General features: G+C 43.8%; 1 protein-coding gene across 1 annotated transcript; it reads left to right on the top strand.

The window, feature by feature from the left end:
- Positions 1–7,315: 7,315 nt before the first annotated feature.
- Positions 7,316–24,343, top strand: CYTIP (cytohesin 1 interacting protein). Its single transcript, XM_056861560.1, has 8 exons — positions 7,316–7,486; positions 9,942–9,982; positions 11,182–11,236; positions 12,550–12,652; positions 14,627–14,720; positions 17,540–17,609; positions 20,949–21,015; positions 23,871–24,343. The coding sequence occupies exons 1-8, from the start codon at positions 7,316–7,318 to the stop codon at positions 24,341–24,343; spliced, it is 1,074 nt and encodes a 357-aa protein (XP_056717538.1).
- Positions 24,344–25,810: the final 1,467 nt, after the last annotated feature.

Genomic DNA, 25,810 nt, shown 5'->3' with positions numbered 1-25,810 from the left:
GAACCTCAACTTTGTGTTTTCATGCTGCCAGAAAATCTGACCAAAATGTGTAGGAAATCCCATAAACATGTTCTGGGTTTATATGTAGGGCTGTCAATTGATTAAAGAAATGTATGATGCCTTTTGAGCCGTGGCTTGATTCACTAAATTGGTTTTAACAAATCAGCAAATCAACAACACTTCTGTTTAGTTTATTTAGGTGCCTTTTCCCAAGTACTGAATGGATATTTTCCTTACTGGAGCACATAATACTTCTAGGGGGCTGATTTTCAGTGAGGAAATGGCAGTTAGGGAAAACATTAATTCCCCTCATCTGCAGCACATTTTTATCCAACCCTTCCTCCAAGGAACTCCAGCTGGTACACATGATTCTCATTCCCACTTTTATTCCCACAACAATCCTATAAGGGAGACTGACAAGAAAGCCCCAAGTTTCCTGGGTGAGCTTCATGAAAGAATGGGGATCATAAACTGGGTCTCCCCAGGCTTACATTTGAAAATCTATGCAACACTGGCTGTGCTATAACGATGAAAGACCAATTCAGTGTTAGGCATTATTAGGAAAATGACTGAAAATTACGCAGCAAGTATCAATTTGACTGTGCCTGTGGTATTGCTGGAGTGGTATTGCTGTTTATTTAGTGTGTGTGGATCTGGCAACCCTATCCCCCCCATCCCCCACCAGGGACCAGGAGGGACCTGGCCACCCTATCTCCTTGGCTTCTTAAACTGAGTGATCTTCGGCATAGTTTTCTCTCCTCCTGTTGGCTTCAGATAAAAAAACAACACCTGTGTAATACTTAAGGAACAAGAATGCCCATTTGTTTGTTTACGATATACAGCAAACTCAAAAAGGGGAAGAGGGCTTGAGTCACGGAGAACAAGCATATGAGTCATCTCACTTAAGCAAGTGAAGCGATGATGCGATCCCTGTGAGAACTGTCTAGTTAGAGTTCTGCAGAAAAACAAGCAGATGGCTCACTTTTCTCCTAGAGAAATAGTGGTGTTTTCCCCCCTTAACTTTGATTGTGTGCACCTAGTAATAGAGGCAAGGCGAATAACGGTGTTTGGAAGGAGCTGCCTCATTAATCCCTAATACTTCTTAAAGAGGCAATTGTTTTTCTCCAGTTCTCAAATGAGTTCAGAGCTAATCTTCGGGTCGGGGCTGGGGATCTGGCCAAGCATCCATCTTGCGTAGGCCTGGATTTCCACGACTGTTTTTAAAAAGTTGCTTTGCAAATGCTCAGAGATCCTGTTCTTAAATGCCACCCCGCTGTCAGTGGGCAGGTAGCTTTCACTCCCGTCCGTCTATTCATTGATCTCTGCCTTGTGAGTGTGGGTGCTGATTGCTGCAAGGATTGATTTGCTTGGCCGCTAGACATGTTTTTTAGCTGGGGCTATAAATAATGTAGCAGGATGAAAGGAAATTAAAAGAGAATGAAATCTAGGCAGCAGGATAGGAAGTGGAATAAAAGAGCGAAACGTTGATGGAAAGCAGAGAGGAAAAGGTGCAGAGGCTCCCCCGGTCACAGCTGTGGAGGAGAAAGGTTTCTCTCTCACTGTGCGATGCTCCTGCGTGGATCAGAACTTCTCCCAGAAAGCCAGGCTTTCATGACTCATCTGAAAGGACAAGAAGGTGTGTGCTACCCTGTAATTCTCATATTGCCAAGCTACTGGGGATGGAGAAAAACACAACGTTTTTAGAGGGTGAACAGTGATATCATGAGACCTCGTCGCACATGGTGTACACCAGTGATCTCCAATATGGTACCCATGAGCACCATCGGCCCCACCAGTGTGTGTCCTGGAAACCACTTGTTCTTCTCCAAAGCAAACAGTCAATCTTGGCTTTTGTCTCATTCATAGGAAATGGTTCAGAAGAACTGAGGAACCATCACTTTTATGTCTGCAAGGAGAACCCATTTGGAAACATCTGCCTCCATTACAAGAGGATGCTGGCTTGGAACCCCCTAACATTTTTTGGAACCTATCAATATTTTGTGCATATACCCAACCTGTCTGGCAGCCATTCTGAGATTTGCCCCCACCCGTCAGCCATTTTGTTATGATGCCCTCTACTTAGGGTTGCCAACTGCCAGGCAGTATCACAAAATTCCACTGATGGTGCTGGTATAGTTATTTCAAAAGTAATACAGCACACTTGCTCAACTCTTATTCCAAGAAAAATAAATAAATAAATCTTTTCAGACCACAATCTTTGTCTGTTATTTGTCAATAAGTTCAAAGCACAACAGTGTTCACATTACACTTCCAATCATTTATACTTATAGATGAAACAAAGCAAAACAAAACACAAGGAAAAACCTTTTTGGTTGTTATGTTATTTTTCAATGAAACCACAACACAGCAGTGTTAATGTCACACTTCCAATATCATCTACATGTAAATCAAATCAACAAAATATAACCCACAATATTCCCGTCTGTCCTTTATCAGTCTGTCCATTATAATTCTAAAGGTTCCCGTCTGGAGATTCCACAACAGTAACAGCTTGTCAGTATCATTCATTCATGAATTGCAAGTCGCACATGTCAATTTCCTTTGTGGATTGCAGACAATGTATACTAGTGCTAAATGCACTTTGTGTCCCCGAGCACGGGGATGCAACAAAGTTGCTAGCTCTTATCTAATTCATCCAAAATGTTGAAAAAAATGAACCTTATCCTGAAGGATACCAGGTGTAATAAGGACGTGTCCTTCGGATATCAAACACGTTTCATATTGCTTTCCTCAGCTTATTTCCCAGTAGTAGAATTCTATAAACACAAATAGAATTCTATAATAACAATATTAGGACAGAATTTTCTTTTCTGCATCATGCCATTTATACATACAGTATGAAAATATGGTAGTTATTTGAACTCATACCTTATTTTTAAGGTCTAAGCACACCTCTCCTTAAGACCTCTGAGGGTTCCTATGAGTAGCTATACTAATCAAGGGGCTGACAGTAGCTTACATACCTTTCAGGTGTGTATTGTCTTAGGTACCTTTTTTCTCATCTTAAAGGGGACTTATCTATTTTCTGGTTGCCAAATATGGTATCTCATATTCCTCTGTGCAACATAATTAGGTTACATTCATTTTCAGCATGAAACAATATAAACATTACAACATTTTATACAGCTTTTTATACAAAACATGACAAATCAGGGAAGATTGTGCTTTAAATGCTTTGGGTGGAAAGAAGCAAAGTGTAAGCCAGGTAGTAGCAGGAGATCTCCTGCTAATTCAACTGATCTCCAGCCGATAGAGATCAGTTCACCTGGAGAAAAATGGCCGCTTTGGCAATTGAACTCTATGGCATTGAAGCCCCTCCCCTCCCCAAACCCCGCCCTCCTCAAGCTTCACCCCAAAAACCTCCCGCCGGTGGCGAAGAGGGACCTGGCAACCCTACCACTTCTTTTCAATGTTCCAAGAGTGCCCACAGTTTCAACAATATTTGATGAACCATAGTGTACCTCCTAATTCTTTTGTCCCACTCTGGTAAAAGGGAAACCAGTCCTGATCTGAAGAGAAATTCCAAAATAGAGGTCCCCTACCTTCTTGAATCTGGCCACTTGTGGAACTTTGAGAAAGAATAGAAAGCAACATTACAATATGGCTGCCATGGGGTGGGGGAATGCCACTCAAATGCTGAGAAGTGTGTGTAGAGGGGTTCTAAGGTGAGCGTTATGATAGATAGGGTCCCCCCCCTCCTCTGGTGGGAGATTTTGAGGGGGGATTGCACATGCACGACCACAAGCAACACAATCCTGTCACTTCCAGTGTATTTCCAGAAGTGAAACCGGAAGTGATGGGATTGCGTTGCTCACAGCCACGTGTATACGATCCTATTGGCAGGCAATTGCCCGCCATTCCAAGCCACCTGGCAACCCTAATGATGGAGCAACTGCTTCTGAATGGGTGTTGTCTGCAAAAAGAGAATGGTGATGACTGCTGAGCTTTTCTGAAATGCCTCCTGTTACAAGGAGGTAGACAAAAGCCCATGTTTGGTTCTTTTCTTTCAGGACATACTGTCTATTTGGTTTCAATGGGACACTAGGCCTTGAGCAGTCACAAAGACAGGCTTCCATGTCCAGAGACATCAGAATGTCTGTGTGTATGGCAGAGGTAAGCTCTGACTTCCCTGGGAAGGGTGAACCCAACACTTTGCTAGTTAATCCACACTCAGGGAGTGACCTGAAGTACTTTGCTGTTGTTTTTTCTCTATTCCACTGGATTTTATCCCAATCCAAGAATTAAGTGGGTATCAGTATAGACATTGTGCCATGTAGGATTCTGCTGTTAGAACCTGTAACAGTTTTTTTTTTTTATGAAATTAATTAGAACTCCTCAGGTAGCTTTGCAAATGTCACCCCATAGGCCCTGAGGAACTGTTTGAAGAATATGCACGTACTCTACTGCGGAAGCGCATTCTCAAAAGCACCTGACCACACTTATGATCAGGGCGACACATTTTCACAGCTTACAGGAAACAAGATAGCAAATGACAGAGACTTTTTTTTTCTCTTGCAAAGGTAGGAAACCAAAAAGGGCTGGAGAACAGGAAACAAAAGAAGTATCTGTTGGTTGAAGATGACTGAAAGGATCTAAGAAATGAAACTACTAAAATGGGGGTATTTTTGAAGGGGCTGTGCCAATCTCTCAACATTTTTGAGATGGCTCCTACAGTGGTGATATTTTTATGCAGTAACTACATTGTTATGTCAGTGAAATTTAGATATTTTTCCTAAAGTTCTGCTGTGGGGATGCTGCATTTTTCCTGCTCTTGAAGAGAAAAACAAATGGCCATTCCCCCCTCTATTGCAATTATTTGTGTTGTCTGCAACATGGTTGTACAAGTATTTATTTATTTACATTATTTACAGTCTGCCTTTCTCATTGACATACAAGCTGGATTACACAACATAAATCAGTACAACTGATCTCCAAGGGCTACCCTTTGAAGTCAGTTTATGAGGAATGGTTTAAACCAATCCAAAGCACATCCTGATGCTGATTTTTGCCTCCAGATGTTTCAACAAGATAGTGTGGTCAACTCTAGCAAAGAGCAGATGAATCAAACGGGTAAAATGAAGCATGACCTTTGTTCCTACTCAGATGGAGATCATAAACTAAAGCCACCAGCACCATCTCTGTCCCATAGGCTGACTTAAAAGCCAACTGAAAAGTGTCCACAGCTAATTTCCTGTTTCAGAGACAGCAAAGGCTCAAATTTATGTGTCAGCAGATGATGAAATACCTTAAACAATTGGGATGGTTGTGAACTAGCTGATGCAATGATAGCAGAGAAGTAAGCTGTTGCCTCTGCTTCATTGGTCTTCCAATGAGCTCTATATCAGCCTGTTAGATTCAGTATGGCTTTTCCAACAGTGTCATGGCATTGCTGTAGATATTTCCCAGCCTTCTTCATGTCACCCAGCTCCATTGTAAACCTCAACAAGAGGCAACCTTGTTGATACCTTCTAGGAGCTTCACATTCCAAGCTTCTGCCTCAATAGAGCATTTGTTTGGAATCCTAAAGTCCCTCAGAGCATTTGGGAATCCAATAAGATTCATGAGTCTCCACAGACAGACCTTTATAACCAGGCCCTTTCCCTGAAGAATTTCAGAGCCAAATACAGAGCAAATAGTGGTCAGTTCATGGCACAGACCTAGGTACCCCCTGGCAACTGGTGGGTGTGGGGGAGTAGGAGGGTCTTACCAGGCATGAAATGAGGCATAGGCTTCAATTTTGTCGGCACAATGACATCACTCCTTGAAGTGACATCATCATGTTGCCAACAATGAGGGAGATGCTCTGTTATTTGGGCAAAAAAATCTATGGTAGGAGCTGTTTTTACCATAGAGTTTTGCCCAAACATCAGAGTGTCTCCCTCATCAAAGGTGATTTGATGACACCACTTCTGGAAGTGATGTCATTGTGCTGGTGACATCGAGGCCTAGGCCTGGTAAGAACCCTGCTAACCAGCTGGATGGTGCCAGGGGAGGGGGTCTAAAGCGGGGGTTCTCCCACCCCTAGCAGGGATCTGGCAATCCTACACAGACTAAACATCAAACATTGAAATCAAGCCTTCTCTCAAACGCTCTGTGCAAATGATTAGGTCCAAGGTGTGACCTTTTTATGTATTGGGCCTATCACAACTTGAGAGAGGCCCATGGCAGCCAAAAAGGCTACAAGATCCTGGACTGGATCTGGCAAATGACCCTCAGCATTAGGGTTGCCAACCTCCAGGTGGTGGCTGGAGATCCCCCACTATTACAACTAATCTCCCACCGATAGAAATCAGTTCCCCTGGAGAAAAGGATGGCTTTGGCTATTGGACTCTATGGCATTGAAGTCCCTCCCCTCCCCAAACCCCACACTCCTCAGACTCCACCCCCAAAATCTCCAGGTATTTCCAACCCAGAGAGAGTGTCCAGTGGGGAAACAGGTGGCTGGTAAATAGAGTTAATAGAAGGCCTAGTTAAGCCCTGGAGCGCAGTAATAGCAACAGACACCAGGTCCGAATTGGACAGTGCCTGTGACATAATAAGGGATGAATAACAGAATTTATCCCTGTCTGCTCTTCCTCATTTCATGGCTGCTCATAAGTGCTGTTTTGTTTTATATTTGCTTCTTTAGACGCTGAAGTTCTTAGCTGTCCCACTTACATTAAATAGCAAATAATAGCAACACTATTAACCCTTTCCCCTGCAATATTTTCCCCATTTGTAAAACATTCTTACCAAACAGAAGTGCCATCCTAAGTAGGATTACACATCTCTAAGCCTATCCTCTTATATCTCCACAACAGAAGAGATTGAGACTTTTTAAAAAAATGAAAGGTGGGAATTTAGGGATCTTGTTGCACATACTGTTATAACATAAACACATTGAACCCAGTGCAGATAGCTAGGGTTGCCAACTTCCAGATGCTAGCTGGAGATCTCCTGCTATTACAACTGATCTCCAGCCAACAGAGATCAAACTACAAAGGGGCATAAAAACTGCATGGTGGGAGTTACTTCTCTTGGCTTCTGAGGAATGAAACGGGGAAAGAATAAGCAGATTGCTTTAATTTCGAGGCCCCAGAAACTTGCAAGCTTAAAAAGAAACATTGAGCGATCTGTGAGAGGAGATTTATGTAACCTGCGCCTAAACCACAAGTCACATGGGCGTTCTCCTCCTCCTCCTTTTTTTAAATACTTCTGCTCACAGCGGAGGTTATGCTTTCAGTTGCTTCCTCTAGGTCATGCGAGGTCCTTGAAACCGGGCCAGCCTGGAAGCAACTTGAGGGGGGAATCCAACATGTCCTTAAAGAGGCTTATTCATCAGAACCGCAATGTCCGTTGCATGGGCTACAGCGAGAATGCCCCTTACACCCCCTGCTTGGAACCGATACGTAGCCCTCCACTGGACAACAGAAGGGCCAAGAGCTTCACCAATTCAGTGGAGACCTTGCCCAGGGATTACAAGCAGGTATGTTGTCTGTTGAGAAGGTTGCAGGACTTCTTCATCCGTCCTTCAGAATGATTTTGCTGCACTTTGAGGGCTCAGATCACTCGTTTTTAAAGAAGGAATGAGGCTGAGGGTTTGCTGGGTAAAAAAATGAACTTTCGTGAGCCACAGCTCACTTCTTCAGATGCAGCTAGATGTAGATGCAGCTAGCTGTATCTGAAGAAGTGATGCAGCTAGATACAGATGCAGCTAGCTGTGTCTGAAGAAGGGAGCTGTGGTTCACGAAAGCTCATACCCTGCTAGAAATTTTGTTAGTCTTTAAGGTGCTACTGGACTCTTGCTCTTTTCTACTGCTATTGACAGACTAACATGGCTACCCATCGAGATCTATCTGCTGGAAAAATGTACAAGATGAGAGGCTATTCTGAGGAATGTGATGAGCCAGCAGAAATCCCATCTCGGTCACGTCAGCCAGTTTTCTGAATCTCAGACATTTTGCAGGTGAAACCCCCACCCCCGTCCGTTTACCACCATGCCAAAAAAACCTGCAGATTCTCAATCCCTGTGTGTGAGGATGCTGGTAAAGGCACGATGAATTTAAAAAATCCTTAAATTTAAAAACAAACAAACTCTTCCCTAGTTGGTGGGGGTAGTGGCAACTTTAGCCAACTCTAACCCAGTCGGTGGGACGGTGGCCAGACAGGGTCTCCGGTTTGCTTGCTCTGTGGGCAAACTTTTAAAGCAAACCTCTGTGCTAGTAATGGGCCCCGTGCCCAAGATCGATGCACGGCTGAAGCAACCTCTGAAACAAGGTTTTGCCTCTGCTGGCTGATTGAGCCTCCATGCTGCAGCCAGGATTGCTCTCAATTTATAACGGTGCTAAGAAGGTTTGTATTTTGAATCAAAAGAGGGGCTTGATTTCCACTTTGCGGAAGTTGTGATTTGTCCCCTGCCCTTAAGCGTAATTTATTTAACAGCTAGCAATGGCGAAGACTGAGTCCCTGACATCTCCAAGAGAGGGCCTTTTTGCGATTCTAGTTGGAAGCAGGTTTTTTTAATTAATCACGTTGCCTGAGCAGAAATGTTCCTGAAGGGAGTAAAGAGGCCCGAAAGATTCTCTGTCCTTTCCTTTTCACAACATGGATAATAGTGTGCCTGGCATAAATACATTTTTTTTGTATAGTTTTGTATATTCTGTGTGTCCCATCATTTTATTTTCTATAGTTTCTTGCCTCAAAATGCCCACCCTCGAGGAGGCAAAAAATTATAGCAGAAAATTCAGGTTAAGATTAGGTTGACAATCCTGTATAAATGTTCACTGCCAATTTTGTATATTCTGGATGCCCTTCCTTTGCACAAGGCCGTGCCACAAATTAGTCTTTTTCCTTGAACAGCGAAACACAGGATTAGGACATTAGGTTTGTATTGTTTTTAAGTATTTGTTCTATTTCATTATTTGGAACCTGCCAGAGTTTGCTTTTCTGTGGCAATCATTCCTACATCAGAGATAACTAGGGCTGTCAACCTCCAGGTGGTGGCTGGAGATCTCCTGCTATTACAACTGATCTCCAGTCGATAGGAATCAGTTCCCCTGGAGAAAAGTGCTGCTTTGGCAATTGAACTCTATGACATTGAAGTCTCTCCCCTCCCCAAACCCCTCCCTCCTCAGACTCCGCCCCCAAAATCTCCAGGTATTTCCCAGCATGGGGCTGGCAACCCTAAAGATAACATCTGTGATTAATTTTATTTACAGAAAATAAATTGCAATATGGAATGCTTATGCCTGGCATGAAAACAGTCTGTAAAATAATAGGGGAGAAATAATATATTACCATTTTTGAGGCAGACAACATTGATCAATTATTTGCATAATTAATTGACACAGGGCACATTTTTAAAAAGTGCTTATTGAAATAACCTTTTCAAATGTCTACAGGTCACAGTAACAAGTGCTTATGTAGACTAAACTTTGAGGGGGAACGCTAGTTCCTGGGGCTATCTATAGTCAGAGATCTACCTGTACAAGGTTGCAGAGATGGTAGATATTTTAATTGTATTTAGTGCTATAGCTGATAATGCAGGGTTTTTTTTACAAAACTAAAATAGTTCATGGGCCTCCTTGACATGTCTTCAACTCTCTGAAAAAAGCATCTATTTCCACATTTATCTGTAGAGCATCTTTTCAGCACTGTAACTACCACTGTGTACTGTGGAACATGCTACAGAATGTTTACCCCATTGACTATCTGAGCCTATGCTGCCTCACGAGGTTTTTGTAAGGGTAAAATGCAGAAGGGGAGAATCACAGAGGCTGCCCTCAGCTCCTTGGAAGAAGGGCAGGATAAAAATATGATAGGCAGATCAGCCCTTCTGCTTTGCGTGAAATGTAATGCATGTTGATGCATTTAGTTTTATAAATAGTATTCTATTTCTATTTCTATTGCAACTGACTGACTAGGCAAACTTTTATTTCTAGTTTGCTTTACACAGAACAAGTTCCTTAGGTGGCCCTCAAAGGTAAGAAAGTTATTGCTTTCCCTCTTTTTTTTTTTTAGTACAAACTAATAATAATGCTTACTACCCAGTAATATTATAATTTTGCATTGAGGTATAGGGAGCATATAGAACAGCGGGGGTGAAAATGTGAAGCAGATGAAGAGAAGGTTGTGGGCTGAAGAGTAGCAGAAGTTCTGAGCAATCCTGCAGTTTATACTAGTACAGAGTCATGTTGATGTGAGTAGACAGCTACGGAATGGAAGTTAATTTGGGTTTTAATGTTTGAAACATAGTACCAGATCATCATCTTTATCATGGAGAACCCATCCTTCATTTCTCACGTTCTCCTTCGTAGGTGGATAACATCAGAGCACTTTAAAAATTAGTCTGTTACTCTACAATTAATTCAGGTCTGGTTCACACATGAAAGTAAGGTGGTAGAATGGATTGTACACTTCAGATGGTCGGTAGAAGATCACACTTTGAAATGCTCTCCTGCGTTTTTAAAAAACCACACTCCCCCCAAATAGAAAATCAGCACAGCAAGCAAAGAGAGAGCGTGGAACATTTTTGTCTGCTGTGTTAATTTTCTGTTTGCAGAGAGTGAAGAAACATTCAGAATTACAACCCACCACCCGCTGTCAGACCAGTACAGTTCCTACTACCATCTCAATGTTCTCCAGCATGTGTGAACCAGACCTGCTGAATGCCACATAAATCCAGTTTGGGTATATGAATTTATTTATAACCCATGTAAGAGCCCTATGGCGCAGAGTGGTAAACTGCAGTACTGCAGTCAAAAGCTCTGCTCATGACCTGAGTTCAATCCCGACGGAAGTCGGTTTCCAGTAGCCGGCTCAGGGTTGACTCAGCCTTCCATCCTTCTGAGGTCGGTAAAACGAGTACCCAGCTTGCTGCTGGGGGTAAAGTATAAATGACTGGGGAAGGCAATGACAAATTACCCCATAAACATAGTCTGCCTAGTAAACATTGGGATGTGACATCACCCCATGGGTCAGTAATGACCTCATGCTTGCACAGGGGATTACCTTTACCTATAACCCATGTGTTTTCTGGGGAGTGCCTCAGATTTAAGGTTTCTCAATGCACACATGAAGTACCTTCTGAAACCTGGTGGATGGCACTTCTTCATCCTGTATAAAGCCTGAAAACACAGCATTCCCATTCAGTTGGGTGTTAACTGTATTTGTCTTTTCTAGAATATCACTCAAAATCTTCAAAGAAGACAATGAGACGTTTGGATTTGAAATTCAGGTGAGCCCTCAGCATTGTGAACAGCGTGAGCCTGTGGCTGTGATCCCCCGTACAGATGTGACATGCACTAAAACAGATCCCGCTATCCTGAACCCTACACAATAAGTTGCATCTCTCAAAATTCCCTCTTCTGCTATTTCATTAAAGGCACAGGAATTCTTTGCCTCTTGAAGGTATGGAATGTAGTCCTTAAAGAAATACATAAACACTGTGACAGGTGCTCATGAATCAACACTTTTTAATGTGAAAACAAATTTCTGGAGGACCTGAAATGTCCCCAAAAGATCACCCCCAAGCTTTTCACATCCATTTGCTCATAGTTCCCTTGTCACCTAGGTGACCATCTGGGTGACCACCTGGGTGGTCCACACCATTTTTTTGTCTTCTCATTCCTCACAACGTGATCTGAGCCATCATATTATGAATTCTGTGATGTCACAATGCCAAGTAACCAATCAGTAGAGTTGCCAGCTCCGGGTTGGGAAATACCTGGAGATTTTTGGGGCGGAGCCTGAGGAGGGCAGGGTTTGGACTTCAGTGCCATAGAGTCCAATTACCAAAGTGGCCATTTTCTCCACGGGAACTGATCTCTATCGGCTGGAGATCAGTTGTAATAGCAGGAGATCTCCAGCTAGCACCTGGAAGTGGGCAACCCTACCAATCAGATCTTACTGTGTAAAATCACTAAGGAGATAAAATGTTGCTGATTCAGAGTGAAGTCAGCGCTAGCTTTGTGCCACACTCTCCTCATTCGGGATGGTCAAAGGGAGGAGATACACTTCAGACAGAAGCATGGCCACCCAGAGGAGGAGGAACTAGGGGATGATTTTGGGTGCCTGGACACCCTGAGGCCAGGAAAGTCACATGATTTTCTTTGATGTGATATTTGCATTAGGCCTTGGTGGTTTGAGTGGGGGTCCAGAAGGATTCTTTATGTGGGGGCCTTGTGGGGGCTCTCAGCAGCCCTGGACAGAAGAAGGAGGAGAGCCAAGTAACTACTGTAGCTTCTGTCCTCTCTATCTCCCAGGGCAAAACTTTACAGTCCTGTTCTCAGGCCGTTCAGATCACCAAAAGTGACCCTGCCTGAACAGTCTGGTCACTGTTCAAACACAGCAATACAAAAAATAGCCTTGTTGCTGGGTGGAAAACCTGTTTGTTCCTTCAAGTTTTTGTTATTTTTTAAAAAGAGGAAATGCGAAGCAGGCGCCCTTGTACCTTTTGCTGCATGCAAGGATCTGCAAATTGGGGTGACAGGCTGCAAAGTAAGGGGTTTGGCTGCCCAGCCAGTAACCCTGTGCTTCTGAAATTGACAGACGCTTCGATTTCAGCAGCAAACCAACTGCTGCTTGGAAAGCTTCACCTATGTCTGCAAAGTAAAGGAAGGAAGCCCTGCCTCTCTCTCTGGACTCCAAAGTGGTAAGTTTCAGTTTTCTGCTCTCTCTCTCTCTCTCTTTTGCAGATTTAGAAAGAAAAAAACCCGAATGGGTGAGATGCAGGGGTGACATCTCCGGTGATCAGAGTGTTCCTAGCAGTTTGCAGCGAATAATACAATTCAAATTTCTTGGCGTATCTTCTGCCCCCTTCTGGATTGAGGAGACCTTGGCACACTGATCATGCTTTTGTAACTCCAGACTTGAGTGCTAGTCTGATTTCACGCATGTTGGATAATGCACTTGCAAATGATTGCTAAAGTGCATTATCCAATGTGTATGACAGCAGTCTGGGGCTACTATCCATCTTACGCATGGGAAGCGACAAGCAGATGTGACTGATATTTGTGTTGGTTACACTGGGGTAGTCATTGCCAGGGATCTGTCTAACCTGAAGGACTCCCTCATCCTTTATCAGCCTGTGCCCCAATTACAGTCAGGGGATCAATCAACCCTACTTTGTATACCCTCATTGTGAGAAGTTATGACGGTGACGTTGAAAAGTACAGTTTTATTGCTGTGTCCTGCTTTTGCATGGCCTACCTTTAGGCATGGGGAGCAGCCTGCCTCTGAAAGTTTTCCATATATGGGATGCAAGATGCTGGGAAAAATCTACTGCATTGATTTAGTAGCTTTCAGCTGTTTTTATTTTACACTGCCAATAAGATTGCAAGCCTTTGGCTGGCAACCAGTGGGAGACTTACTAGGCTCCAGGGCGGATGGGCAGGTGGAAATGGCGTTGCACAAAAAAGTGGAAGTTACATCACTGTGTCATAGAGACGCTCTAGGAATCTATGGCCATTTTTGCATGGTAATTAGCAGTGCGTTCCAGGCTGAATTGCCCCACATATTTTTTAAAAATTTTGCACACTGAACCGTCATTCCGGAAGTGACTGCGAAGCCGGCACAGACCTGCTTTGCATTATAAAAGAGCCCACTTAATGCGACCTTTGGAGTTTGCTGCGAAGATTCCCCCTCAACGAACAATGCAAAACAACAGAGGAGCGTTAGCTATGCATTTGCTAATGGTTATGCAAGCAGGAACAAAACAGCAGGCAAGTGTGGGGAGTGGAATTTCTCCTTTTGTGTCGGGACTGTTAGATGCAAAAGCAATCCCCTATTCCCTGGCACAGATCCACCAAGAACAAGGGACGACTCAGGTTCTTTTCTTAGAAGCAAGAGGTAATTTATTATGCCAGCAGAGAGAAAGTGTGTCTCAAGACATTAAAATCCCTTCTCCAAATTACCATAAAAATCTAGGAATATTTACCGTATACACTCTTTCTGTGTTTGATCAAATTTCATTCTGACATAAATTGTATACGCCCCATGATGTGTTCATACCCCTCCCTTCTGGGTAATGGCGTCTGCAATATTTAGCAAAACAAAATTCCTGTGTTATCTTGTCCTTGAGTTCAAAATAAACCTTTTTTGTTCATTATATACACTCTATGTGTTAGGAAAGACTGCTCTTTTCTGGCCTGTTTAACTAATACCTAGTAAAAGCCATACACATTAAAATCCTACACCTCTATCAGGACCATGAAGAGGTATTTTCAAAGTCACATTTTAAAAAAGAGCTTTCAACAAGCATCAAAACTGACCATGCAAAAACAGCCAATGTTTTTACTATAGAGATTTGTTAGATTCCTAGAGCTTCACAGTACCTTGCTGACATCACTTCTGGTTTTCCGTCTGGAAGTGACATTTCACAATGCCATTCTTCTCTCCATGCTTTCTGCTGCTGCTCATTCAAGCAGCAATGAGGGACCTCCAACTCCAGTGGGTAAATGGCATCCCTAGTTGCCAATGATAGCTACCACTTGTTTAGCACTTTCAAGGGCTCAAAGCTCTCTCTTTTTAAATATGGCACGCCACTTTGAAAACCAACAAAGTGGTTTATAAATGTTTTCAAGAAATAAATACATGCTCTAATGACTTGCATTTTGAATCATTGCAGGTTATATTCTGACCAATATCAACAGGGTGAGCACTGAAGGGCTCAGTCACAAGCAAATGGTGGACTTGATCAGATCATCTGGGAATCCGTTAAGGTAAACGCAGATCCATGAGTTGACCTTTGCCGGCACTGTGCTGTGAGTGAAACAAAGGGAGCAGCGCTGTGGTTTTATTTACTGGGTTGATCTTTCACATCCTAAGCGATGTCATTTATTTCCACGCTGGGATGCAGCCCTTCTACGGCTGGCACAAGGGCTGAGAAATGGCCCAAACCTAGCATTCTCTCTCCCGTGACTGATCACCCTGAGAAACGTCTGAGAACTCCGAATGTTAGGGGGTACACAGGTTCTCCCAAAAGTCAGTGATTCCTTGACATTTGTGACATACCTTGGCAACCTTTTACCTCCGTTCAGATTAGACTGTTGGCTGGGTGCTGGCAGTATATTTAGGAACTCTTTAAATTAAGGCATGGAGCTCTCTGACAAAAAAAATGGATGAGCGCAGTGATCATTGCCTTCAGTGTCAAGGGGAGAATAATGCACAGAAGGATTAATCTTGGGAAAACTGAAGCTTTTGCCAAAATTATAAAGCGCATTAAAGAGCTCGATTATAACAGCACTACTTTTCGTGCTCGTCGTGTCTGTTCATCCCAGTTCTTCGGAATACCCCCTCCACGTGGTCTGCCTGCCTATACATATTATCTGACAACTCCTCGTCTCTGTAGAGCCTTTTGCTTGGCTAGATTGAATGCTAACCCTTCTATGGTAATGCAGGGCAGAATTCTGAATATACCATACTCAGACAGGATCTGCCCTTGCTCTTCTGGCTCTATTGACTCATTAGCCCATGCCCTTTTGGAATGCCGCTTTTACGAGGAACTTCGATAGCACTATATTTCCCCCCCTTTTAATATACAAGTCCAATGCCTCTGTGACTGACATAATGCCTTTTTTACTAAGTGATAGGGACCCCAAGACTACATTGTCAGTGGCGAGATTTGTTTCAGTCCTTATATCCCTCCAACACTAGATATATGCTGCTCAAGATCAATTGATCAAGGAGCTTATAAGGGATAAAAGGTAAAAGGAAAGGTAATAATGTTGAGAACAATGGCTGCACCTATACATATTTTGCTATTGCTGTGCTATAGCACAACTGTCTACACAGGATAAACCAGTTTTCATGTGATTGCTACTTCGCAGTATCCAGTGAGTATGTAGTAAATTAAAAAGCAAAGACGCAGATAAAGTTTGGGCTTAAACTACTGGATTTTCAAAGTGGAGAAACCTGATGGCTCTTTTGTTTATAGGAAAGATTATTGTTAAAGTAAAAAGGTAAAGGTAAAGGTCCCCAGTGCAAGCACCGGGTCATTCCTGACCCATGGGGAGTTGTTACATCCCGATGTTTACTAGGCAGACTTTGTTTACAGGGTGGTTTGCCAGTGCCTTCCCCAGTCATCTTCCCTTTACCCCCAGAAAGCCGGGTACTCATTGTTAAAGTACTATGTGGTAATCTGATTTTAATCTTGATAAGTTTTTTATATCCTATTTTATTTGATTTGTTGTATGATTGTTACATTTATTGGTCTTTGACCGCAAATAAAATCATACATTCATTCATTCAGCATCCAGTGATGTGGGGATGCAGCCATCATTTGTTTCTATTTAGTTCGGGTTTTTTTTAATCCCATCTGCTTTCCAAGGAGCTCCAGGCCTTTCCCTCTGCCAGATTACCTTCACAATAATCCTGTGATGTCAGTAAGGCTGAATAAGTGACTAAGCCAAAGGCACACACTAAGTTTTCTAGCCAGCCTAGAGATAAAACGGCCTTATTTCTGCCTAGGGTGTGAAAGAACTGTGCAATTTTTTAAAATGTTTGTAAAAACGGAAGGAAAGACCAAGAAAAAATAAGTCTATGCTTTTGTGCATCTGGATATGTTTAGCCGGAAGAGGAGAAGACTGAGAGGGGATATGATAACCATCTTCAAGTACTTAAAGGTCTGTCATATAGAGAATGGTGCTGAGTTGTTTTCTGTTGCCCCAGAAGGTTGGACCAGAACCAACGGGTTGAAATTAAATCAAAAGAGTTTCCATCTAGACATTAGGAAGAATTTTCTAACAGTTAGAGCGGTTTCTCAGTGGAATAGGCTTCCTCAGGAGGTGGTAAGTGCTTCTTCCCTGGAGGTTTTTAAGCAGAGGCTAGATGGCCATCTGTCAGCAATGCTGGTTCTATTACCTTAGGAAGTTCATGTGAGGGAGGGCATCTTGGCCATCTTCTGGGCATGGAGTAGAGGTCACTAAGGGTGTGTGGGGAAGGTCGTTGTGAAATTCCTGCATTGTGCAGGGGGTTGGACTAGATGACCCTGGTGGTCCCTTCCAACTCTATGATTCTATGATTCTATGAAGTTTATCAATGGGAATGAATGCAGAGAGACACACCACTTGTTCTTCTTGGTGACCGTTCCTATTCCTGCTCCCATTTCCCTATCTCTTTTCCAACCATTCTCCCTCTTGGGTTCCATTGTATGGCATTATGGATTCTTCTGCCGATGGGTTTTGTGTTGCTGCGTGTTCCCGCCAGCATGCCATTTCTTGAGTTAGAAGGATCAGTGGTGAAGGAAAGCAGGCAGCTTCGTCAGTATTTTATCTTCGTTCACCTGAGCTGCCAGGATTTCATTTGGTGCATCACCCTCTTGTCCGTTTGTCTCTATCATTTAAACGATTTTTGTGTGTGCAAATGTTTGTAATGACACCATCTTCACCAGATTCTAAATTAAGCAACCAGGGATTGCTCGTTCTGCCTAGTGGTGCTTATGAGCTGGCCACTGTTGCAGCCACAGTTCTGCACGAGATAGTCTTCAGTCTGATCAAGCCAAGGCACGTCTTACAATCTTGTGCTATTGTGTTGTTTACAGGCTAGATATTGTGAATGAAGTCTTGATTTTGAAAAGGATGGAACTGGAAACCAAGCTGTGTCTTTTAAAGGTACTGATTCTATGAAGGGTTTAACGTATCGGTTGCATGTATAGAGTTTATGTAGCATAAGCTGTAGTCTATGAATATAGCTTTGTATAAATGGACTTTAATCGTGCAGATCAAAGTGACTTCAGGGGACATTCTACTCACTTGAGCAATGTACCATATGAGTTCAGAATTCACAGAGTGTGAGACTTGTCGTTGTCCCAACAATATTCCAATAATTCCAGGCACTCAGTAGTTATTCAGCAGTAACCAGTGGTTTGTTGTAATTGCAGGGAGCATTCAGAAAATCTCATCGCTCTGGTACAGCACAAAGACTCTAATGACCCATACATTCCAGTAGTCTTCCGTTATAGCCGGCACAAGATCCCAACCCCCTCATGTCCAGGTGGTTTCTCTTTACTCAGAGGCCTTCAGTGTTATCTGTGCCCCTCGAGGTCACTTTTCTGCATTGCTGTGCAAATTCTTAGAAACCTCCCCTACACACACACAGTTCCACTTTCCCAACTCCTGCCCGGGATTCAGGCTACAGATCAAGCAACCCAACCTTTTGATCTGGATACCAAAACAAATAAATTACGATATACATCATGACAGGCATTGAACCAAAACAATCCTGACGTTGAGCTCTGCTGGGATCTACTGGACACCAATGCCAGCATGTTGCTGGCAAATCAGCATTTCATAGTGGTTAGAGCAGGGATACTCACTCAGTGGCTTGGGAGCCACAAGTGGCTCTTTGACATACCACCTGTGGGTCTTCTGAGCACTGTTCCCTAATGGGGCACCTGCCCCATGGTCTAAAAAAGTGGGCAAGGTAGGGTTGCCAGCTTCGGGTTGGGAAATACCTGGAGATTTTGGGGGCAGAGCCTGAGGAGGGAGGAATTTGGAGAGGGGAGGAACTTGGTTTCCCCACTCCTAGGTTTCCCGACTCTAGGCTGGTTTCCCCATGCCTCTACATGAAGCCAGCTGGGTAACCTTGGGCTAGTCACAGTTCTCTCTGAACTCTCTCAGCCCCACCTACCTCCCAAGGAGTCTGTTGTGGGGAGGGGAAGGAAAGGAGACTGCGAACCAGTTTGATTCTTCCTTAACTGGTAGAGAAAGCCAGCATATAAAAACCAACTCTCCTTCTTCTATGAGGGAAAGGTCCCTTCCTGCGGCTGCTGTTGCTTGTTCTGCTGCATTTTACCCTGGAATAAACCCTCAAGACTGGCAGAATCATAGAGGAAAGCTGGGACAGCCATGCGCTCAGCCTTGCTGCTCATTTGTAAGGTGGAGCGGCCACCTGAGCTTGACCGCCAAATGACACTGAAGTTGGTATGGCAGCGAGCACTTTGATTAAAGCAGCTAAGCAGGCCAGCGCCTCCTCCCATCCACCCCAAAAGAGCTCAGAATGAGCTGAGCCCCACAGGCCGATCTTTCATTGCTGTGCTTAATGAGAGCGCAGCGGCTGATTAGTGTGAATCTTGGCATCTCGTAAGAATGCTGCAGATTGTTCAAGTTTGGATCAAGGGTCTGATGGTCTATTTTCTCTGAAGGAAAGCTTTCAAAGGTGTCTCGATGAGACATTGGCTGTGGGATGCCTGCAGATTCCGCTGTTCGTATACCAGGTTCCAAGTCACGGCCCACCTGAGATTTTATTTAAAGCACGTGTGAAAACGATAATGTGTGAACATGACCCCAGGTGCATGCACTGTATGCATAAGAGAGACAGGAACCTACAGTATGTAATCCAGAAGGGTAGCCATGTTACTTGGTTGCCGGACAGTAAATTAGAACAAAGTATTGTGCCACCTTAAAGACTAACAGATTTGTTATGACATAAACTGTCATGGACTAGACTTCAAAAAACTAGACAAGAACCCATGTGATAGAGAGCCAGTCAAGTACAGTGTTGAACTAGGACCAGGCTGAAATCCTTTCTGACCCATAAAGCTGTTTGAGTAACTTTGGGCCAGTTGCCTTCTCTCACTATAACCTGCCTCCCAGAGTTGTCGTAAAGATAAGATGTAGGAAAAAAAGAATCTGCCCCAATTCCTCACAAACTTATACCATAATACCCCTGTTAGCCTTTCAAATTCCATATGACTATTTTAAAAACAATTTTATGTAGCTTCTTATAAACTATACACATATAGTACACCCGATTCATTGCTATGTGAAGTGGTGTTTCTTAGCTCTCTCTTACAGTGTGTGGTTTAATCCTCCCGATTTATATATATGAAAAAAAGCTTTAACTAATGAAATGTTTGAGTCCTGTGTACCCCAATTAAAAAAAGGTAAAGGTAAAGGTCCCCTGTGCAAGCACCGGGTCATTCCTGACCCATGGGGTGATGTCACATCCCAAAGTTTACTAGGCAGACTGTGTTTACGGGGTGGTTTGCCAGTGCCTTCCCCAGTCATCTACACTTTACCCCCAGCAAGCTGGGTACTCATTTTACCAACATCAGAAGGATGGAAGGCTGAGTCGATCTTGAGCCGGCTACGTGAAACCGACTTCTGTCGGGATCGAACTCAGGTCGTGAACAGAGCTTGGACTGCAGTACTACAGCTTACCACTCTGCGCCACGGGGCTCCTGTACCCCAATTAAGTTGCAGTTAAAACCACAAGAAGGTATATTTGACATGCACTCTAGTTTGATGTGACCCAGCAAATTCAGGTATGCTCTCTAGTCCACCATAAGGAGCCCCGTGGCGCAGAGTGGTAAGCTGCAGTACTGCAGTCCAAGCTCTGCTCACGACCTGAGTTCGATCCCGACAGAAGTCGGTTTCAGGTAGCCAGCTCAAGGTTGACTCAGCCTTCCATCCTTCTGAGGTCGGTAAAATGAGCACCCAGCTTGCTGGGGGTAAAGGGAAGATGACTGGGGAAGGCACTGGCAAACCACCCCGTAAACTAAGTCTGCCTAGTAAACGTTGGGATGAGACGTCACCCCATGGGTCAGGAATGACCTGGTGCTTGCACAGGGGACCTTTACCTTTTTTACCTAGTCCACCACAGGAGCAGTGCCCCCCCCACACGAAAGATTCCCATAGATTCCATACATCTCTGGTTTCCCCTCTCCCTGACTCTACATGTACATCGTTAAACTTGAAAGCAGTGCAATGTATTTAGTCAGTGGGAATCTTCCACATGACGGTGCTGTGGCTTAAAGTCTAGCATTTTTTTTTTTTTAAATTGAACTATCTTCGAAGATGTCTGGAATCATCAGTGGTGACGATGTTCATAACTGTGCTCTCGGTCAAAGTAAACCAGTCTTTCAGTGAACAAATCTTTCAGAGAACAAATCTTTCAGAGTATCTCAGATTGACAGAAGAATTACAGTCATTGTGGTTTGTGTTTTACAGCAAACGTTGCACGACAAGCTGGTGGAGTTCCAGTCTCTGTGTTTACAGGAACAGCACCTTCTTAATGGTAAGTCTGGTCTTCTCGCTTTAGGAAGCAAGAAACGATGACGGACTCCGCTTCCTCTTCAGAAGTGCTGTGGGCTGACTCTAAACATGAGTTCCTTTGGCTTGAATTCTGGCTTTTCTTTCTTCCCCTTTTAACAAAATCTTCAGGGGATGTTTTATACAAAGATAATGAGCACAGGCTGGATTCTACAGCTTCATGAACATGCATAAGAGGGTCTTCTCTGCCACTTTCCATTCCCAGCAGCCCCTTCTCTTCCCTCCCCCAAAAGAACACTGCTGAGAGTTGGAGGACCCCATAATAAAATACCCAGGAAGCTCCGCTGAAGAGGCTGCAGTGAGGGGGTGGTGGTGTTGAACAATATTTGCTCCCCTTGCCCTACTTCCAAGCTTGCTGCACTAGCTGAAGAGTGAGGAGAGGGGATTTTGCTTGAGCCCCTCCAATGCAGCCCCTTGAACTGCCTTGCGTTTTGCTTACAAGCTTCCCACCTCTTGTTCTCAGGGTTTTCTGGCAGCTGTTGAGGGAAAGGAAAGGTTGGGAAAGATCCTCTCGCACGAGCTTTTTCTGCTCATGCAATCAGAGAGTTTTGCCCTGGATATTTCAGCTTGATTTTAACTGAGGAATTAAAGCCGATGAAAATGCAGTTATGTTCTCATTTGAGCCTGGGACAGATGATGGGTAAAGGCATGCAGGACCGGGACCTGCCCAGGGATAGAGTTGGCTGTTGTTTGGAAGCCATCTGCAAGTTTTTTATAATTAACAAGCCAAAGTTTGTCAAAATTCAGGCCAAGAAATAAAAAAGAGCCAGCGTAAGAAAGTCTATTTGTCTAACTAGAAACACACAGTTTAATATTGCTGACAAATGACCCATTGGTTAATAATCCATAAAATTTCTTTAGCCCGAACACTGATTGTTGTGTCTTTTATTAGCAAGAGGCACACACAGGTTCTCACAATAAGTATCAAACATAAACAGAAGTCCTGACCTCGATGGCCCAGACTAGCCTGATCTCATCAGATCCGAGAAGCTAAGCAGGATCGGTCCCGGTTAGTATTTGGATGGGAAACCACTTAGGAATTAGAGGGTCACTGTGCAGAGGAAGGCACTGGCAAACTGCCTCCATTCATCTCTTGCCTTGATAACCGTATGGGGTTACTGTAACTCAGCTGTGACTTGACAGCACTTTACACACACATATACAGGAGCATCCTATGTGATTATTTTAAAGGTGTGGCATAAATCTGTGCATCTTCGCATTTGGATTACTGGCAACTTTATCATTTTCCTTCCTATAAAGCACCTCTAAGAAGCCTGCTAGTCCCATTAACATCTTTGCCTGCCAGTCGCTTCACATTCCAGCATCCATTTCAATATACCTTAATTTAAAGATTTACTTTTCTTTTTTTAAAAAAAGAGAGCCATATTTGGCTTGGTATGGAGCCACTTTTGGCTCTAGAGCTACAGGTTACAGACCTCTGATCCAAATCTTTGGTTCCGTCACTCTGGTTCTCTTTTTGCACAACCCTAACAATGCCCTTACGACGGCTGCTCCTTTTTTACAGTTTGCACAATCCCTGCCAGGAGCTCTAAACAGAAGTGACTCAGTCCTTATCTGCCAGACTGGGGGGGAGGGTGGAAAGAGAGAGAGAGAGACAGACAGACAGAGAGAGACAGAGACAGAGAGACAGAGACAGAGAGAGAGAGAGAGAGAGATCAATCCATGATAGCCTTCTAAACAAAAATAGCCCTATAGCCTTTTTTTGTTTCCCTGCAACAGATTCATGCAGCTTCCCCCTTGAATTTCATGAAATCCTAGGACTTAAGGGATATTTCCAGTACACTAAAATAGGGGGACCTGCTAGGGACTTGCAGGGGACTTGCAGGGGAGGCAAAAGCCCTTTCCCACCTTGCCTACATGCTGCTGGCTCCCCCTCCCCCACTGCTGTGCCTGGCTCACCTTCTCCCTCCTCACCACATCCTCTTCCTCCTGGCCACAGCCACTTCCTTCTTATTTGCTATGACAGCTCAACTAAACTCAAGCAGTAAGTTTTTGGTCACAACTAGGCATGCAGAGGTCTCACTTTTCACTCCCCCACCCAATTAGTTCTTTTTAAAGCAAGATATTTTTCTTTGCAATCTTGGGATTCCCCATGGCTTGCAGAGCCTTGAATTTATTTACTTCATTTATACCCTGACTTTCTCCCATAGTGGCTCTCCTCTCCTCTATTTTATCTTCACAACAACCCTGTGAAGAAGAAGAGTTGGTTTTTATATGCCGACTTTCTCTACCACTTAAAGAAGCATCAAACTGGCTTACAAGCACCCTCCCTTCCCCTCCCTCCCCACAACAGGCACCCTGTAAGGTAGTTGGGGCTGAGAGAGCTCTAAGAGAGCTGTGACTAACCCAAGGTCACCCAGCTGGCATCATGTGTACGAGGGGGGAAACCAACCCAGTTCACCAGATTAGTGTCCGCCGTTCATGTGGAGGAGTGGGGAATCAAACCCGGTTCTCCAGATTAGAGTCCACCGCTCCAAACCATTGCTCTTAACCACTACACCATGCTGGCTTTCTAGGTAGGTTAGGCTGAGAGAGTGACTTTCCCAAGGTCTCTCAGTGAGCTTCCATGACAGAGAGGGTTTCAGACCCGGGTCTCCCAGATTCCAGTCCAATGTTCTAACCACTACACCACACTGGCTGTCCTGAATGATGGTCATGGCTAGTCCTGTTGCATAGATTTGGCTGTCTGAACAGGGAATATCCCTTCTCTAATAGAAATAGTGGTTCCTGCCTTGTAAACTGTGGAAATTCAGCAGCAGAGGTCTTGCAAATGTAATGTCGGTTCTGTCTGTCTTCTAGATGAAGTGAATGGCAGCTCGCCCCTTGATCCTGTGAGATTAGAAAAAACTGACCTACTGAGCGACTATATTGGGTCAGGGTCACCCTTGGCAAACAAACCTCGGTTTTCCAGCGAAAGCAGCTGTATAAGCCGCCTCAGCTCCATGACGGTGGACAGCGAGGACAGCTTCTACCAAGGGAGTGAGTTTGAGGATCCCGGTAGCTTGGCTTTTAGCCGGCAGTCAAGCACAGAGGACGACTGCTTTCTCCCTAGAGACTCTACTGTCGCTGTGGTGAAGACTTCACTGAGAAGGCATAGAAGTATCAGCGCGGCTAGTAGTGGTTCTGGATCCCCCTTGTGGGACAGAAGCAGTGCCGCCAATGTCTTCGGGACACTCCCTCGGAAAAACAGAAAAGGAAGCGTCCGAAAGAGGCTTTTGAAATTCATTCCAGGTCTTCACAGGGCTGTGGAAGAGGAGGATAGTCGTGTCTGACAAGCAGGTTCAGAACTTGGAAACACTGGGCCTAAACCTTTGAAACTGTGCCTCAGACTCGGATCAGGCTTGGTTCAAAGAAGCGAAAGGAAGCGAAAGAAGCAGATCAGACGGTGATTCTTATTTTTTTGCGAACTAGCCTCAGGACAACATTGACTTTGGGGGTGGGGGAAGAAAGGGTGTTATTCTTCAAGAAAATTAGCACAATGTGTGCCCGATACTAGAAGCATGCAACCAATCTTGCATGTAGCAATCCTTTAGCTACCAAAGATTTACAGAGTGTAAAGGTCAAACTAGACGAATTTTCTTTTATTGATAAAAAGCAGCCATGGTGGAAGGAGGGAATTCAGGAAAGGACTGCCAAGTGTCGAGAGGAGAATCAACCGTTCCCCCCACATGCAATTTTCTTAAACATTTTCAGGTGATGCTGTTTTTCCTCACTGAAGGAAACATATAGGTTGCCAATTTAACAAATAGTGAGGCATATTTATTTTCTAGGTTGCCAAAACAGAGGGATGCTTCACGCATTTGATTCTACTGTTACACTGGCTTCATGTGATTCTCCAGAGCTCATGTAGGTGCTTCCATGGTCATGTGGAAGAAGGGCAATGCAGGGACCAGAAGTATATGCTGGATACAACAGGCATACAGGATTTCCTGTGATGGTAACATATGCACACCTTGCCCCAGCCGTAACACATAAGAACATAAGACCATAAGAACATAAGACCATAAGGAAGGCCCTGCTGGATCAGACCAAGGTCCGTCAAGTCCAGCAGTCCGTTCACACAGTGGCCAACCAGGTGCCTCTAGGAAGCCCACAAACAAGACGACAGCAGCAGCACCCCCTTGCTGTCATGAGAACTGCTGCAAGCTCACAGGTTCATCTTTGTTCAGGTTCATTCATCACTTCTTCCATGTGATCCTGAGAATCCCCCAAAAACTGATTTGGCAGTGTAAACTTGGCCATAGTAATAGCAATAGCTTTCAAATTTCATTAGCATACCTATTCCTGGATGGGAAAGCTGGTAGCTTAAAAAAAACCTAATTATATTCCTTAATTGCGCAACAAATACACATAACTCTTCATTAACAAAACATAATAAACAAGGAGAAAAAAAGCAAAAAAGCAAATGCAAATTGAAAAAAACCTGAGCTCTCTACAGGTAAGGTGGGATACAAATGCTGCAAATCAATTTCAAAATCTCTGCATTTTTAAAAAGAGAATATTTGTTATCTGTCATTTTACACAAACCAAAGTGCACCTGGGTTACTGCCTATAAGAGATGGTGAAACTAAGAAATCTTGTTTCGGCACAGTTCCTGTTTCACTCCTAAATTTAAAAAAATGAAAAATTATGCCGACAATGAATGCTGTCTGCCACGCTATTGTCACTTCCTATGTTACATCCATGATGTGTGTGTATGTAATAGTCCCTATCTTTCTCATTGTTCAGCAAATCAAGAA

This window comes from Euleptes europaea, chromosome 15 (genome assembly GCF_029931775.1).
Source record: "Euleptes europaea isolate rEulEur1 chromosome 15, rEulEur1.hap1, whole genome shotgun sequence".
Lineage (NCBI taxonomy): Eukaryota > Metazoa > Chordata > Lepidosauria > Squamata > Sphaerodactylidae > Euleptes > Euleptes europaea.
The sequence above is the reverse complement of the archived record's forward strand: the minus strand, read 5'-3'. Positions and strand labels throughout refer to the sequence as shown.

What these genes read in the sequence shown, in the direction of transcription:
- CYTIP (XM_056861560.1), top strand. Translation starts at nt 7,316, where the DNA reads ATGTCCTTAAAGAGGCTTATTCATCAGAACCGCAATGTCCGTTGCATG. An exon ending in TCCTTAGGTGGCCCTCAAAG is followed by an intron (nt 9,983 to 11,181) that starts GTAAGAAAGTTA and finishes TGTCTTTTCTAG; the next exon opens with AATATCACTCAAAATCTTCA. An exon ending in CGTTTGGATTTGAAATTCAG is followed by an intron (nt 11,237 to 12,549) that starts GTGAGCCCTCAG and finishes TGAAATTGACAG; the next exon opens with ACGCTTCGATTTCAGCAGCA.